At 45.3% G+C, this 14,564-nt stretch overlaps 1 protein-coding gene across 1 annotated transcript; it reads left to right on the forward strand.

Annotated features, from left to right (window-relative positions):
* Nucleotides 1–1,473: 1,473 nt before the first annotated feature.
* Nucleotides 1,474–11,126, forward strand: CHRNB3 (cholinergic receptor nicotinic beta 3 subunit). Its single transcript, XM_019610136.2, has 6 exons — nt 1,474–1,516; nt 3,525–3,676; nt 4,401–4,445; nt 7,637–7,746; nt 7,943–8,825; nt 10,160–11,126. The coding sequence occupies exons 1-6, from the start codon at nt 1,474–1,476 to the stop codon at nt 10,292–10,294; spliced, it is 1,368 nt and encodes a 455-aa protein (XP_019465681.2). The 3' UTR covers nt 10,295–11,126.
* The last annotated feature ends 3,438 nt before the right edge of the window (nt 11,127–14,564 follow it).

Genomic DNA, 14,564 nt, shown 5'->3' on the forward strand with positions numbered 1-14,564 from the left:
AAGGCAAGCCCATGGCAGCAGGAATCAGGAGGTGAGACACAAAAAGAAATTTTCTGGTTTCATAGAATCCTGGAATACTAGAATGGCTTGGGTTGGAAGGGACCTCAAAGCCACCCAGCCCCAGCCCCATGTCATGGGCAGGGCTGCCACCTACCAGCTGAGACTGCCCAGGGCCGGATCCAGCCTGGCCCTGAATGCCTCCAGGGGTGGGGCATCCACAGTTTCTCTGGGCATCCCATTCCAGTAGCAGCACTTTGAACCATGTTGACACAGCTTCTTTTTCCTAGAGGAAGCTGAATAACATGGTGAGGTTACAATGCCAGTTATCAGTCCTCTATGCGGGCCTCAGATGAGGCAAATATGAATTAAACGGACTGTGACAGCACCAAAATCTGTACCTTGCTGGAAAAGCACACTTCCCGTACAAAAGGGAGCAAGCAAGGAAATTCCTCTGGGTTATGAATGTGCATTAGAGCATGAGGACAATCTCTAAGGATATGCTAATAGGAACCACTTTGTTTGTGGAGAGCATATAGGAAAACTGTGCCAGCACAGAGATGGAAAGCATCCATTGAAGCAGAAAGCGTTTTAGGTCTGGATGCAAACTAGAGTAATTTTGCACTGCTCTCCCTTGAACTCAAAAATTTCCAGGGAAAAAAAAAAGAAAGCCTTCCTGCAGGCAGAGATGGTGAAGTGAGTAGGGGTGCAGGAGATGAACACAGAGATTTACGGCACGCTCTAAAGGAAGCTCAGCCCTGGGCATTGCTGCTGTTGCCACACATGGAGCCAGTGGCAGTGTGCACCCGCAGTTGTGCTGGCTCCCTGTGAGCACTTCTGTGCTGCCTTGTGTAAGTGTGTGATGAGAAACAGTCAGAAATCGGCTGTCTTGCCACCTATAATGTTTTGTCCCATCCCCCCTCCCCCTTTTTTTTTTCTTTTAAAATAGCAATTATACTATGAAAAATGAATAAACTAAGTTAGCTCTCAAGGGAGGCCGCCTGATTTGTCAGACCTACAGATACAGCTGGAGCAAACAATCTGTCAGGCAATTGGTGTGTTTTGGGGGTTGATTTGCAGCCTGGTTGGGTTCTGTTTTTGTTGTTTTTTTCCCAACAGTAATTGGCAGTATCACAAAATGCATTTCTCCCCCTTAAACACTTTGCCTGACATTGAATCCCAGACAGCAGTGACTGTAGCCACGCGAATTCCACCCCAAGCACATCAGCCAGAGCTTAGGACCCAGAGCCTTGCTTTAGGCTTACGGGATGTGACAGCTGATGGAAAATCAATGAAGTGTGCTTTACGGAGCGTCATAATGATGCAAGATGAGGCTCAAAAAGTGCCTGCTTGCCTTTCAAGCTCTGCTGTCTGCCTTAGGTTTTAACCAGATTGTTTTAGCCCCTTTCTAGGATGAGATCAATTTGCCTATGAAAAGAAAGGACTATATTTAAAGGAAAAGCTACAGCCATGCCCATGCTGTGTCTGATGCTCTGTGCACTGTGTTGGAGCCATTCAGGTAAGAGCAATTTCTGCTTCTTCCAAACTGAGCTACAGATGTTCTAGATTTTTTTTCTGACATAGAGTTAGCTGCTGTTTGCTGGGATGAGGCAGATACAGCTTCTTTTGGTCCTCATCTAGCACTGCCAGACCAGCAAGGCAGCGCTGTATCAGCTGCTGACTTTGCACTGCAATCTCAGTGGCAATAGAGCTTTAAGATTTACGGTGCATGAGGGGGGGGTCACAGTTAGGAGTTAAGCAAAGAACCAAGGCTTTGCTCTCACTGCTGTTGTGGGCAGACCTCCATCATAGAGAGCACAGTGAGGTGCCCCAGTTGAGTTGATGAGGTGCCCTACCAGCCTTTCTCAGGGGGTGCATGTTGATGTGGCAGAGCCCCTGACCAGCCCTCTCAGTTCCTGTTCCTCTGACGAGCTGCCACCAGCACGAACTGCAGCATGGCAGGGGGCTTCTGGTATAGGGGGAGAAGCATGGGGGCAAATGGTTCTCAGTTACTTACTCACCTTTGTGGCAACCTAATACAGAGCTCCAGAAGTTTTGCCCTCTCTCTATTCTGTGTGATAAACTCAGGAAATCTAGCCTATTGCCCATGTCTCAGTTTCTCCAAAGACAGCATTGCTTTGTTCAATGTTTTCTCTGGAGCTTTATCTAACTTAATCATCACAGGTGATCAAAAGAGCTCCTAGGCTAATTTTTCCCCAGGTACATTTTCCTTCTCATTAAAAACTTATACTTTTAAGCTGTCTCCCTGCGTGTACTGAGTCTGCCTTACAAGAACTCCAGTCTTGTTCTTTCTGCTCTTCTCCACAACATCTCCCAGGAGTATTTGCCTCCAGCTGGGCTTGATGCTGCAGGACTGCCCCTCCTCAGCTGCTTGGAAGTGGCTGAACCCACTGTGGCTCCCACTGTGCTCTTGGGCTGGCAAAGGGAGTACAGACTCCCTGTGCACAGTGGGACTGGCAAGGCATGTGTGGTGGAAATGAGGCGGTAGCAGGGCAGAACTGCCCTGTGAACAGCACAAGGATGCAGTACCAGATCCTTTTTCCCCTCTGGGGACCCTGAAGCAAGGTGAGATTGTGGTCACTTTTTGGTGCAGCATGCATGCCAAGGAAGAGGCAGAGTGTCAGTGGGACTGGCGTTGAGGAGAGGTGCAAGGTATCAGTTCTGACCTCCCCTTCTATGGTGCAGGGCAGTGCTGGGGGAGTCCCAGGCCTTCCAGGTTCAGACCCAGCACTGAGTGCATTGCCGAGTTTCTCCTGCTGCCTGAACACCTTTTGGTTTTTGCTCCCCTGGTGCTGTAGCCTTTCCTCTCCCTGCCAGGGAGAACTCCTTAATTATTATTATTTTTTTTTCTCCCTGTGATTTGCTCCTTTTTGCTAAACTCAAGAAAAGGGTTCATTTCCAAGAGCTGTGTAGGAGTAACTCTCATTTGGTTTACAGGCCCTGCAGCAAGAAAATCATGCAATACACATCCATCTGCTTGGGTGGGAAGTTTCTATTGCAAAAAGGTCATATAAACAGAATCACAGCATGAGTGGGATTGGCAGGGACCTCTGGGTCCATCTGGCCCAACCCTGATTGAGCAGGAGTGTCCATAGCAGGGTGCCCAGGTCCATATCCAGATGACTTTCGCAGTTCTCTAAGGAGACTCCATCACCTCTGTGAACAGTGGATGCCACCTCTGTGGCAGTGCTCCATCACCTGCATAGCACAGCAGGATCATGCTGTGTTCAAGTTTGTCCCCATTGCTTTATGTCCTGTCACTGGCACCACTGAAAAGAGCCTGGCTTCAGAAGGAGAGCAAGTGAAAATCAATGGACCTGAAATGTCCACAGTTTATTGCTGTTCTTTATCAGCCAGGAACACTATCACAGCAACCACTATCTCCCCATGACTTCACCTCTCCACAGTATCCCACAGGTGTCTGGAGAACCTGGGGTGTCATTAGCCAGGATGATCTTCTTGGGCTGTGCCATCCCACACCTCCTGCATGCCCTTCTCTCTTCCAGATGTGGCTGCCCTTGGTTCAGTTGTGGAGAATGAGGACGCGCTCCTGAGACACTTATTTCAAGGCTATCAGAAATGGGTCCGCCCTGTGGAAAACTCCAACGACACCATCAAAGTCCTCTTTGGGTTAAAGATATCACAGCTTGTGGATGTGGTAAGCGCTGTGTCAGGCTCAAGAAAGCATTGCTTCTTCTGTGGAAAGCCCTGTGCCTTGCTGTGATGCCGGTTGTGCTGCTGGCCTTGGCCTGTTGACACAACATCCACTGGTCAAGCAACAGAGCACCACCTGGTGTGGTGCCAGGGTGGGACCTCCAGCTGCCCTGGGGCTCCTTTGTCTCCCAATAAACCTGAAGGCCCCCTCCTGCCTGCAGCTCCTGTCATTAAAGCCTTGTCACATCTGAGGCTGTCCCTGGGCCTGCAATTGCAAGACAGCAAGGTACAGGGCTGGTATTGCTAGCTCCAGGCAAGGTCTATCCAGGCCAAAACCAGCAGGTGACTCAGCCACACAGTGGGGGCCTGGGGTGAACCAGACAACCTACGCGTGAGGTCACTGTCCCTTTCCCCTCCATCCGTGCAGTGCATGGTGGGGTTTGCACAGGGTGGGAGGGCCAGAGGGTGCCAGATGGCAGCAGTGCTTCTTGCTGCAGAAGACAAGTTCTCCTTTTGTGCTTTCTTTACAAGCTTTGTCTTCTCACTGCCCAGACTCACCTCAGCTAGGGCAGCATGAGGATGTGAGCTGCCCTGCTTTCAGTCCCACCTCCTTGTGTCTCAGCACTTGACACCATGGGGGCTAAGATGAGTCTTGCTGGATCATATGTAAGGGTTGTTTCCTCTGGCTGTCCTGGTATTGCAGGCTTCTCTACCTTTTGTTGCCCTAGGATGAGAAGAACCAGCTGATGACGACCAACGTGTGGCTGAAGCAGGTAAATCAAATGCCCTCAGACCTTCCCATCCACTGCAAGGCTGCTGAGTGCTTTGGATGAGGGGCTGCTGCAGCAGTCCATCACCATCCATGACAAACTCAGTGCCACAGAGCCCTGCCTGAAGTTCTCCTCTCCCTTCAGGCACTGGCTGAAGGGGGAGTAGAGGCAGACAGTGAGCTTTCAGGATGCAGGGTACCCTCTCTCTGGACTGCATCCCAGCTATGAGCCCAAGTCAGCTGTATTCTGGGGAAGCAACATCTCCTGGAACTGTGACAGTTCTTGTGGGATGCTGCCTGTGTGCTGAGGGACTATCCTATCTCAGACTTAGAGGTCATCTGAGCACTGTGTCCCTTGTCCAAGCTAAGACAGTTTTCTTCTTCAGCACAAGTAAAGAGAAAAAAAGGGTCAGTATGTTAAACCCCCCAAATTAAAATCTGTGGGATTTCTACAAATTAGTCATAACTCTCTATCCTGCTTCTGGAAGTAATTTGCACAAGAGAAGGAAAAGTGCAAGCTGAACTGTTAGATCTCCTTCACTCCTGAAGAACACTGTATTTGGTTTAGATTACATTGCACCAGTTTATTGACCTTGTGACAATTATTTTAAGTCTCTCAGCCATGTGAGCATCTATAGATGTGTCAGATGATCTTAGGGAGAGGACACAAAACCCAAGGCTTGCACAGAATGATGCTGTAAGGAGTAGCTCCCAGCTGGGCTGGTGGAGGAGAAGTGCAGCTCAGTTTGTCCTCAGTTTGTTGTCTGCAGCCCTGGAGTGATTGAGCTCTGGGATGGTGTGGGATCTTGGATGCTGTATGGGTGCTATGCAATAAGATGGCTTCTCCCTTGGCCGGTTCCTCTGTCCAGGACAAAAAGACTCCAGTGTCCAGGGACAGCCTTCATCCCTTTGGCTGTGTGACATCTCCATTAATCCATTTGGAGCATTTCTGATCAGACATTTGCATGTGGCACCTTTTTGTTCACAACATTGACCTGTTTTGGAGCCTGTGTCACCATTTACGCTGTAGGAAACCAGGTTCTGCTGCAGGTTCTTCTGAGCATGCTACAGGGCTAGAGCAATGCCACCATCTTCTCCTTGCCTCTCAGGTATGAGGAGGAGAAGAAGGAAACCATTTTTTCTGATCCCTCTGCCTTAAAGCATGGATAAAAGAAAGACCTAACCAGGAAGTTGCTCTGCAGACATGCCACTCTCCTCTGCAGGTGTTTGGAAACTGAGCTCAGATTTTAAATACCCACGGTCTGGCCCTGGTGTTTCATTCTAGAAGTCACACATTCCCATAAGCTTAGTGTGAGCTGGTTTCACATGCAATTCAATACTTAGAATACTGTTAGAAATTGCAAGAACAACAGCTGAGAAAAGATGCCTAAAACTAAGCAGCATTAAAATAGCTTTTTCTTTTGGTTAAAGAAAAATGAAGAACATCCAAACCTTTTCAAGGACTCAGAGCTCCTTACTCTGCAGGAGCTGGGGAGGTCAGGGAAGGCTGATAGTCACCTTGAGTGTGTGAGGTGAAGGGGGAGTCAGAGATATCATTCCTATGCATGAACTTGGCTTTTCTTAGATGAGCAAAGCTCAGATCAAAGGATTTTCTTCTTTTATTTTTCTTTCTTTTTCCTCTCAAATCCAAATACTAAAGATGCTGGGAACTGACAATGGGCTTCGTGGCAAATGTGGAAGGTGCAAAGGAGTTTCAGTGCTTGCTGAGATTTATCTGTTGTTGGGCAAGTCGTAAAATTAATTGCTAAGCCTGGGCCCAGTGTTTCTTGACCTGACTTCACTGGCTTAACAACGAGCCCAGAGGCAGGAGTTTGGCAGAGCTGGGGAACAGGAGAATAGTGGGGGATCTGGGAAGGCAGGAAGCAGAGAGGAAAAGGCCCTTTGCATCTGCTGCTACAGTTCAAATCAGCATAGCCCATGGGGAGATTCCCATTTTAAACTGTTCAAATTCTTCATGCAGTTTATTTTCTGCTCTAGTAAAGAGACACGCAACTATTTGCCTTGCAGACATGAAAGAGCACTTTAGCTTGGAGAGAAATCAATGCAGGGCATGGGGGAGGGAGGATTGCTGCAGATAGACAGAGAACCCAGGCCTTCTGCCAAGCTTAAGAGAGCTCTACCAACCTTGCACCCATGCATGACCTTGGGCCCTATCCCTCCTTTGCTCCTGGAGGAGGAAGGCACTCTCATCTCACCTGGGTCTCTGCTGAGGTTCTGGGTTGCTGTAAAGTTCTGAAATAACAAGTGGGTATGGTTGTGAAAGGTAGGTGGAACTGAAGCATTAGGAGCAGGCTATATGACAGAACAAGAAGCAAAGAAAATTGCTTCTAGGTTTGTCCGTAGCTTAAAAGGAAATTGACCTAAGAAAGCTGATCCCTGAGGAGCTTCTACTGTTGGAGATTAATGGAAAGTGCTTCATTATTTGCTTCATGATATTAGCCACAATCTGCTTGTGCTATTCCACTTGCTGCCATTCTTGTGAGCTGCTAAAAAAACATATCATAAAAGAGAACAGAGAAATGCTTTTTCACTGCACCTCAATTTCTGGGTTGTTGGTGCCACTTTGCTAGGCTCTCTCCAGGTAACAAACAAGACACAAGATTCAGTGTGATGAAAATAGCCAGGACTCTTCTTGCTTTTTGCATTTTTTTTAATGTAAAAATAAAATATATCTTCAGAATTGTAACCAAATTCTTTGCAACATGATCATATTAATTTTCCTGTAATAGCATGCCGATCTTTCTCATGAAACAACAATTTGTATTGCTAGGACAGTGTAATTAAGCACATAGAGATAGATGTCTTAATGTAGACACTTCTATAAAAGATCTTACACACTGACATTATTACCATTACTGAATCATAAAATAGCTCAAGTCATCTTTGTCTCCCATCCAGTAATTTGAAACATCTATAGGAAAACAGACAGCACTCTCCACAAGTGCCCTCTTCGAGGCTGCCTGGATAGGCCTTTTTATGAGGCTCACCTCTGGCTGAAGGGGCAGTGCCTATGGGGATTAGTGTCTCCCAGCCATGCCTGCACGACATCCTTTCTGCAGCTGCTTCATCATATGCCTAGCTCTGCCCTCTGTGCTGTACAATATACAGAACCACCAGGGAAAGGAATGAGGCTGCTGGGGGCTGAGCAGACAGAGGACTGTTGTGTCTTTGCAGGAATGGATGGACCACAAGCTTTCCTGGAATCCAGAGGAATATGGTGGGATCACTGCTATCCGTGTCCCTTCTGAGTCCCTGTGGCTTCCCGACATCGTTCTGTTTGAAAAGTGAGTAGCATGTTTCTCACTCCAGGCTTAGGCTGTAGCATGGATGAGACACACCAGCTATCATAGAGCTTGCCTACACTCCTAGAAAGCTGCTCATGAAGGCAGTCTGAATGTAGGCTTTCCTTGCTTGGGACTGTGATGGGGTAGCTCCGGGGCACTCTGATCTTGGTACTGTTTCTTTCTGTCTGACTCACAGTGCTGATGGACGTTTTGAAGGGTCCCTGATGACCAAGGCCATAGTGAAATACAATGGAGTGGTGACCTGGACGCCACCAGCCAGCTACAAGAGCTCCTGCACAATGGATGTAACCTTCTTCCCCTTCGACAGGCAGAACTGTTCCATGAAATTTGGGTCATGGACATATGATGGCAGTATGGTGGACTTGATTCTAGTGGATGAAAATGTAGACAGGAAAGACTTCTTTGATAATGGGGAGTGGGAGATCTTAAATGCCAAAGGTATGAAAGGCAACAGGAAGGATGGGCTGTACTCTTACCCATTTGTCACTTACTCCTTTGTGTTGAGACGCCTTCCACTGTTCTACACTCTTTTCCTAATAATTCCCTGCCTAGGATTGTCTTTTCTAACTGTCCTGGTGTTTTACCTGCCCTCAGATGAAGGAGAAAAGCTCTCATTGTCTACTTCAGTTCTAGTCTCCCTCACTGTTTTTCTTTTAGTGATTGAGGAAATAATCCCTTCTTCTTCCAAAGTCATCCCTCTAATTGGTGAGTATCTACTGTTCATCATGATTTTTGTGACCCTCTCTATCATTGTGACTGTCTTTGTTATCAACGTCCACCACCGCTCCTCAGCAACCTACCATCCCATGGCTCCCTGGGTTAAAAGACTCTTCCTTCAGAAGCTGCCTCAGCTGCTCTGCATGAAGGGACATGTAGACCGTTATTCCTTCTCAGACACTGAGGAAAAGGAAACCACCTTGAAATCAAAACTCCCAGGAAAGCAGAAATACAAGCAAGCAAAAGATGGAGAGAAGATCGTGATTGCCTTTTTGGAAAAGGCAGCTGATTCCATTCGGTACATTTCCAGGCATGTTAAAAAGGAGCACTTCATCAGGCAGGTAGGTGAAGGGAGGGCAAAGAAACATCACAGCCTCATAGACAGCAGCAACTTCCAAGCTTTTCTTTTTCTGCATGCCTGTCTGACTGCTTCTTCCTCTTGCATTCCTCTTGCACGTATTCTGGGAGCTTTCCCTGCTGGGTGTGGGAAAGCATGTTATTTCAAGAACAGTGTTGTGTTGTGGGACTCTCTGTTCTTCCCAGATGGAAGGGGCCACAACTAGTAGTCCTGGAGGAATTCCTGTCTTAGGAGTATTTGAATAACCTGGTCTTGGTTAAGATGGGGACAGAAGCAAATCTGGGAAATCTGAGTTGCCACATGCTCTGAAAGTGTGTCTTTCACAACTGTTCTAGGCAAGCTTTATGGCAATCGCTAGGATCGCTAGTCTTGGCCTCCCAGCTATTCTATGTAGTGTAGATGCCCTGTTTTGAGCTGAGGCCTTCATGGCTTGCACTAAGAGAAGTTAATTTTAGACAGTCTTCTCCATCTTTCTCCTCCCAGCAATTCACCTGGCTATTAACATTGCAAATTTTAGAAGTTAATTAAGTAATGTGTCCATAAACACTGCACCTCACATAAAGGTAGGATAGTCAACCAAGGCAATCAGCAGTATATGGAAAGAGAAGAAGTTCTCTTAGCACCTTCTTAGCAAAGGCCAGGGCTTTGTTTAAATTTTATTGATGACATCACAGGGTGATGAACAGAAAACCAAATGTGCAGTATGTGAGCATGTAGAGTCCGTGACTGAAGTTTTCTCTTTGAGGCTTGAGTTACTAAAGGAAAAAAAAAAAAGAAAAAAATGTTCCCTGAATCTGTTTTATAAACAGTGCTTCCATTTATTCAGGGTTGTGCCAGTACACACAATGCAGAGCCTCCCTCTTAGATGCATGCAGCGTGAGCCAGCAGAGCACTTAAGCAAACACAAGCTGGTGGGACCACTTGTACTGCAAGTAACATCTGCGTCAAAGTGCTTTGCTAGAGCCAACTCCTAGCCCTCCAAGGGAAATGCAGTTATGTTAAAAGAAACCTAAATCATTATAAAGACATCCTCAGGCTTCAGTCTGTAAGTTTTTACCTATGCACTTAGCTAAAAGCTTTTGCACAACCTGAAAAAAATCTGATTATCACATGCTTATACCATGAAAATGCTCTGGTGTTTTGAGAGACTGGCAGGTATGGCTCCTGAAAAGCTGACCCATACTAGTTTCAGGCTATGGCACACTGCAATCTTCTGATTTTTAAAAGCAGATTTTTTGGAGTTGAAATATGTTTAGTAATACCAACAGTGTACTGCCTCCTTGCTGTTTCTATTTGCTTTTCCTCTCTCCTTCACAGGTTGTCCAAGACTGGAAATTTGTAGCTCAAGTCCTGGATCGGATCTTCCTGTGGTTATTCCTGGTGGTGTCAGTGGTGGGTTCAGTTCTCATCTTCACCCCTGCATTACAGATGTGGCTGAATAGCACTTTGTAGAAAATGCTCCCACACTAACATACAGCAAGCCCAATGACGTGGGATGGTGGTGCCTTTGAGACTGGTTTCTGTTCTTCAGGATGGGAAGCAGTGCAAGAACAAGAGAAGGTGATGTTAGCAACAGGCATTGGTTACTACTTCCTTCACATGGCTCTGACTGTTACAGCCTTGGTGGAGACTGGAGAAGGGCTCGGTGAACAGCAGAATCCAAAAGTGAATTGGGGATGCATAAATGAGTTATAAGTATTTTACTAGTAGTTTTGTTATAATACAGTATGAGCCAGGATTATTAGTTATACTTGGGGATAGTAGTTCTGGCACAACCATTATGTTTTACGAGCAGATGTGTCAGTTAAAATACTACTTAATAAAATAAATTAGAGTAGCAACATAGTGCTCAGTTCTCAGTGCACAGTAGCAAATTAGTATTCAGTTTATCTACATTACCAAGTAAAAACCACAAAGTCCTTATGGATAGCTTTCTACACGTGTCAGAACTGGCAACTATATAGCATGTGCATTAGAAAAAAAGTGTGAACAACTTTTAGATGGGATACCCAAAACCTCTACTCCGTGGCCATTCCTTCAGGACCAGCTCAAACATGGCAGCTCTGCCCACCCACTACCAACTTCCACAGCATGTGCATTTTGTCTCTCCTCTTGACCATCAGGAAGTTGCTTTATTATAATTCTGTATAATATTCATTTTTGCCTCATATTGTGAAAGATAATTAAAGGCTGAACAAGTGAGGGTTTTTCCCATGCTCCTCCACATTTGGAAACTATGATTCCCGCACCTACATGTTCACAGGACTGGAAGATCACCTGGAATACATCCGCTGAAGGAACACAATCATGCTGCTCCAAGTGGCAATAAAGATCTTCCTAAGCAATTCAGTTGGAGGAGATACAAGATCATCTGTGGCAAATGAAGCTTGTTGCTGATGCAGAAGTGTTTTTCTCCTGAGAGCTGTGAGGTGTGTTGGCTGCCAAAAGGGTACATCTTTGGTGTTGGCTTGTCCATGTTTCTCAGTCAATTCAGAATTTTATTGCTTTGATGCATTTAAATGGAATCCTTCTGCATTATTAGAACAGAAAATGCACGGGTGAGAGTCTCTCCACATTCCCTGGGACAAAGCTCTGCCATCATTACATCCTTCAGAAAACTTCTCTCTGAAGTTGTAGGCATTTTTGAGGCTAACAAGTGGTTGGAGATCCAATTTTTGACAATAAAAATATAAATCTATTGCTAAAGCTTTAGCTAACCTTGAAACTTTCTCTCTAAGGGTGGAAGTCAGAAGGTGTTTAAATACCCAAAGGTATTGTTGTGTGTGTATGACGTGCACATCAGACCTCTGTGAGTTCAGATCATCCCATCTTGTTTTGTCACTGAAGTTCACTTGGGCAAACATAATCAATAAAATTGTGTTTAGTAAATGATTCTCAGAAGTGAGAATGCTCTTATATTGGTCGAAGGTGTTCTTAATTTTTTGCTTTGCCAGTCCAATTTCTAGCCCACTTTAAAAAAATACTGGTTTCAAATCTATTCAAATACATGATTTTGCTTGTTTTTGGAAAGTACTCATAACTTTTTACCTGTGTGCATGAGTTTGAGGAGGAAGCTTTCAGAGTTGGTTATTATACTGCAGGATCCCAGAACAAATCCATTTCTCTTAGCGTATTCAGACAGATGTCTCAACATAGACACTGGCTATAGAGAGATATAGATCTCACACATTAACTTGCTCTTCTTTCCATGCATTGTTCAAATCATTTTGTTACCCTGGCCAGTACTGTGAAATATCCATAGGAAAACCTATTTCCAGCAGTCAAAGACTCTTGAAATCAAATAATGATGGATTTTCCCACTGACTGTTAGTGCCAAGGGGCTGCCTATTAGAGGAGGTGGATGACAGAATTCTCTTCTGTGTGAGTGCTTCAGGTGCTCAGGTGGCAAATGGTCCTGTCCTCACTTTGCTTCAATTCAGTTTCCAACCTGCAGGAAGCAGACCTCTTTGTATTATCTGACCACATAAAACTGCAGACTGCTTTTTCCTGTGATGTTCAGGAGGGCTCAGGTGCATGTACTGGGATAAGTGTGAGTGCTGCACAATCCTCTTGGCTTTTGACCTCTGGTGCTCCCAGCAGAGCCCCCAGAACTACTACATTTTTAGTCTCCCTGCCTATTATTCTCATGCTGACTGTTTCTGAGTTTCCCTGAATCTTATTCCCTCGGGCCCAGAGATGCGTTCAGCACATCTCACTAAAAAACACAATGTGAGAGGACATCTGTGCAGCACTCCTCCTGCTGGGTTCATTCCTTCTGCTCCATGTGCAGCTATGGATGATGACCTTTTAAATTTAAAATCTTAAAAGAAAATCCAGCCTTCTGCCTTCTCTCCTCAAAGTGTGACATCTTGATACCTGGCTCTGGTTTGCCGGGGACCCGGTGCTGCATAGCAGAACCATGTGTATCTTCCATCCACCGGGAGACAAACACGCTGAACTCCTCCAGGCCTTTTAGTGAGGGAGAAGTGGAAGGATGGTCTCCCTTGGGAAGAGAATGCGATGAGCTGACTGAGCTATCTAATAGCTTCTGGAAACAGTATTTTTAAAATAAATTCACAGATGTGAACACTCTCAGGGAAAGAAAGTTGATTGCCACCGGTGGTATGCTTACTGATGGAATATATAATCAGCCCTGCAGTTCACCTTCAGCCATTCTATTATTTTCACTGTCTGTATGGCCACAGGTTCAATAGCAAATGCTGGATATCAGATTCCTGTCAAAACAAAACATTCAGGCACAGAATGCAGCTTTCCTCTTCAAATTCTCTCTTTCCCCTTCCATTCTTGCTGATGAACGAGCTAGCACAGCAAAGATCATTTGATAATGTAACTTAACACATTGTGCAGGGGGCTTTAAAAAATGCAAGCTTTTCAAGTTTGTTCCAGGAGTAATATTTAATTGGCAGGTTGATAGAATAAACAGTGATGTATGATTATACATCTGTCTGACTGTCACTACACTATTATGCAACATTCAGGCAGGCTATAGAAAAAAAGATTTTCTTCTAGAAAAGAGTGGCTACATACTTCAAATACATATTCTTGTCATGCCACTGTTGCCTCTGCCTTATATTTCGGCTCCATTGTCTTTAATATGAGCAGAAAGAGAGTAAAAAGCCAATCAGGGACTTCAGAATGATTCTCTTCTGCAAAGGAACAGTGATGTCTGAAGTAAATATTGGTACATAGCACACTCTGAAAACACTGTACTGATACTGCACAGTTAGAGTTAAGACAGCCTATAACAGAGAAAACCTTTTTACTCTTGAAGCTATTGGTTGGAATAGCAATGATACCCTTTAAGAATCCTTAGGTACAAAACCAGCAGGGACCAAAATAGGCAAAGGGCCTGAGGGTGTCCACATAGTTTAGAAACACACATTAGGTGCACAACTACCAAGTGTTTCAGGATTAAGCTCGTTACCTGGTTACCCAAGAGAAACTCCAGCCCCAGAGTATCCCTACGGTTACAAAACAGGTTGCACACCCAGGACTGTTCTGACAGGAGCTTCTGCAGAGGTGTTTGGATCAAAGTGCCTACCTTGGCATAGGATTCATGATAATATGCCTTCTTCTGACATGGTATGTGTAATCTAATTTGCACCTGGTTTTAAAAACAGATAAAATCAATGCTGCCTATCCAGTTCTGTCTGTGATGAGTAGCTGCCCAGGGACAGATGCTTCCCAAGTGGGCTTATAACTGAACCCGAGCAAGAAAGTATTTTCAGAGCAGCCTCTGTGGGCTGGGACCACAGTCAGGCTGATATAAGGAATGTGGTTTGCATATCCTCCTGGAGCTGACCACGGATTTTAATACTCAGTACTGGGAAGTAAAGGGAAATTTGGTCACAAATATGATGGATAAAATGTTTTTTGAAGATTTTGAGGCATGTAGATCTCAAATGTATATGCTTTTCGTTTTAATCATGGATGCCTCAGGTCTTTTCTGCTTTTACATATTGTATCCAGGTTATTCCCCTCTGGTGCCCCTAAGATCATAGAATCACACAATCATTTAAGATTGTAAAAGACCTCTAAATTCACCAAGTCTCATCATCAGCGAATCCCCACAATGCCCACTAACCACATCCCTCATTGCCACATCCACGTGGTTCTTGAACACCTCCAAGGAAGCTGACTCTATTGCCTCGCTGGACAGCCTGTGCCATTGCAGCTGACACCTTCATTTCCACAGCCTCCT

This window comes from Meleagris gallopavo, chromosome Z (genome assembly GCF_905368555.1).
Source record: "Meleagris gallopavo chromosome Z, MGAL_WU_HG_1.1, whole genome shotgun sequence".
NCBI classification, from domain to species: domain Eukaryota; kingdom Metazoa; phylum Chordata; class Aves; order Galliformes; family Phasianidae; genus Meleagris; species Meleagris gallopavo.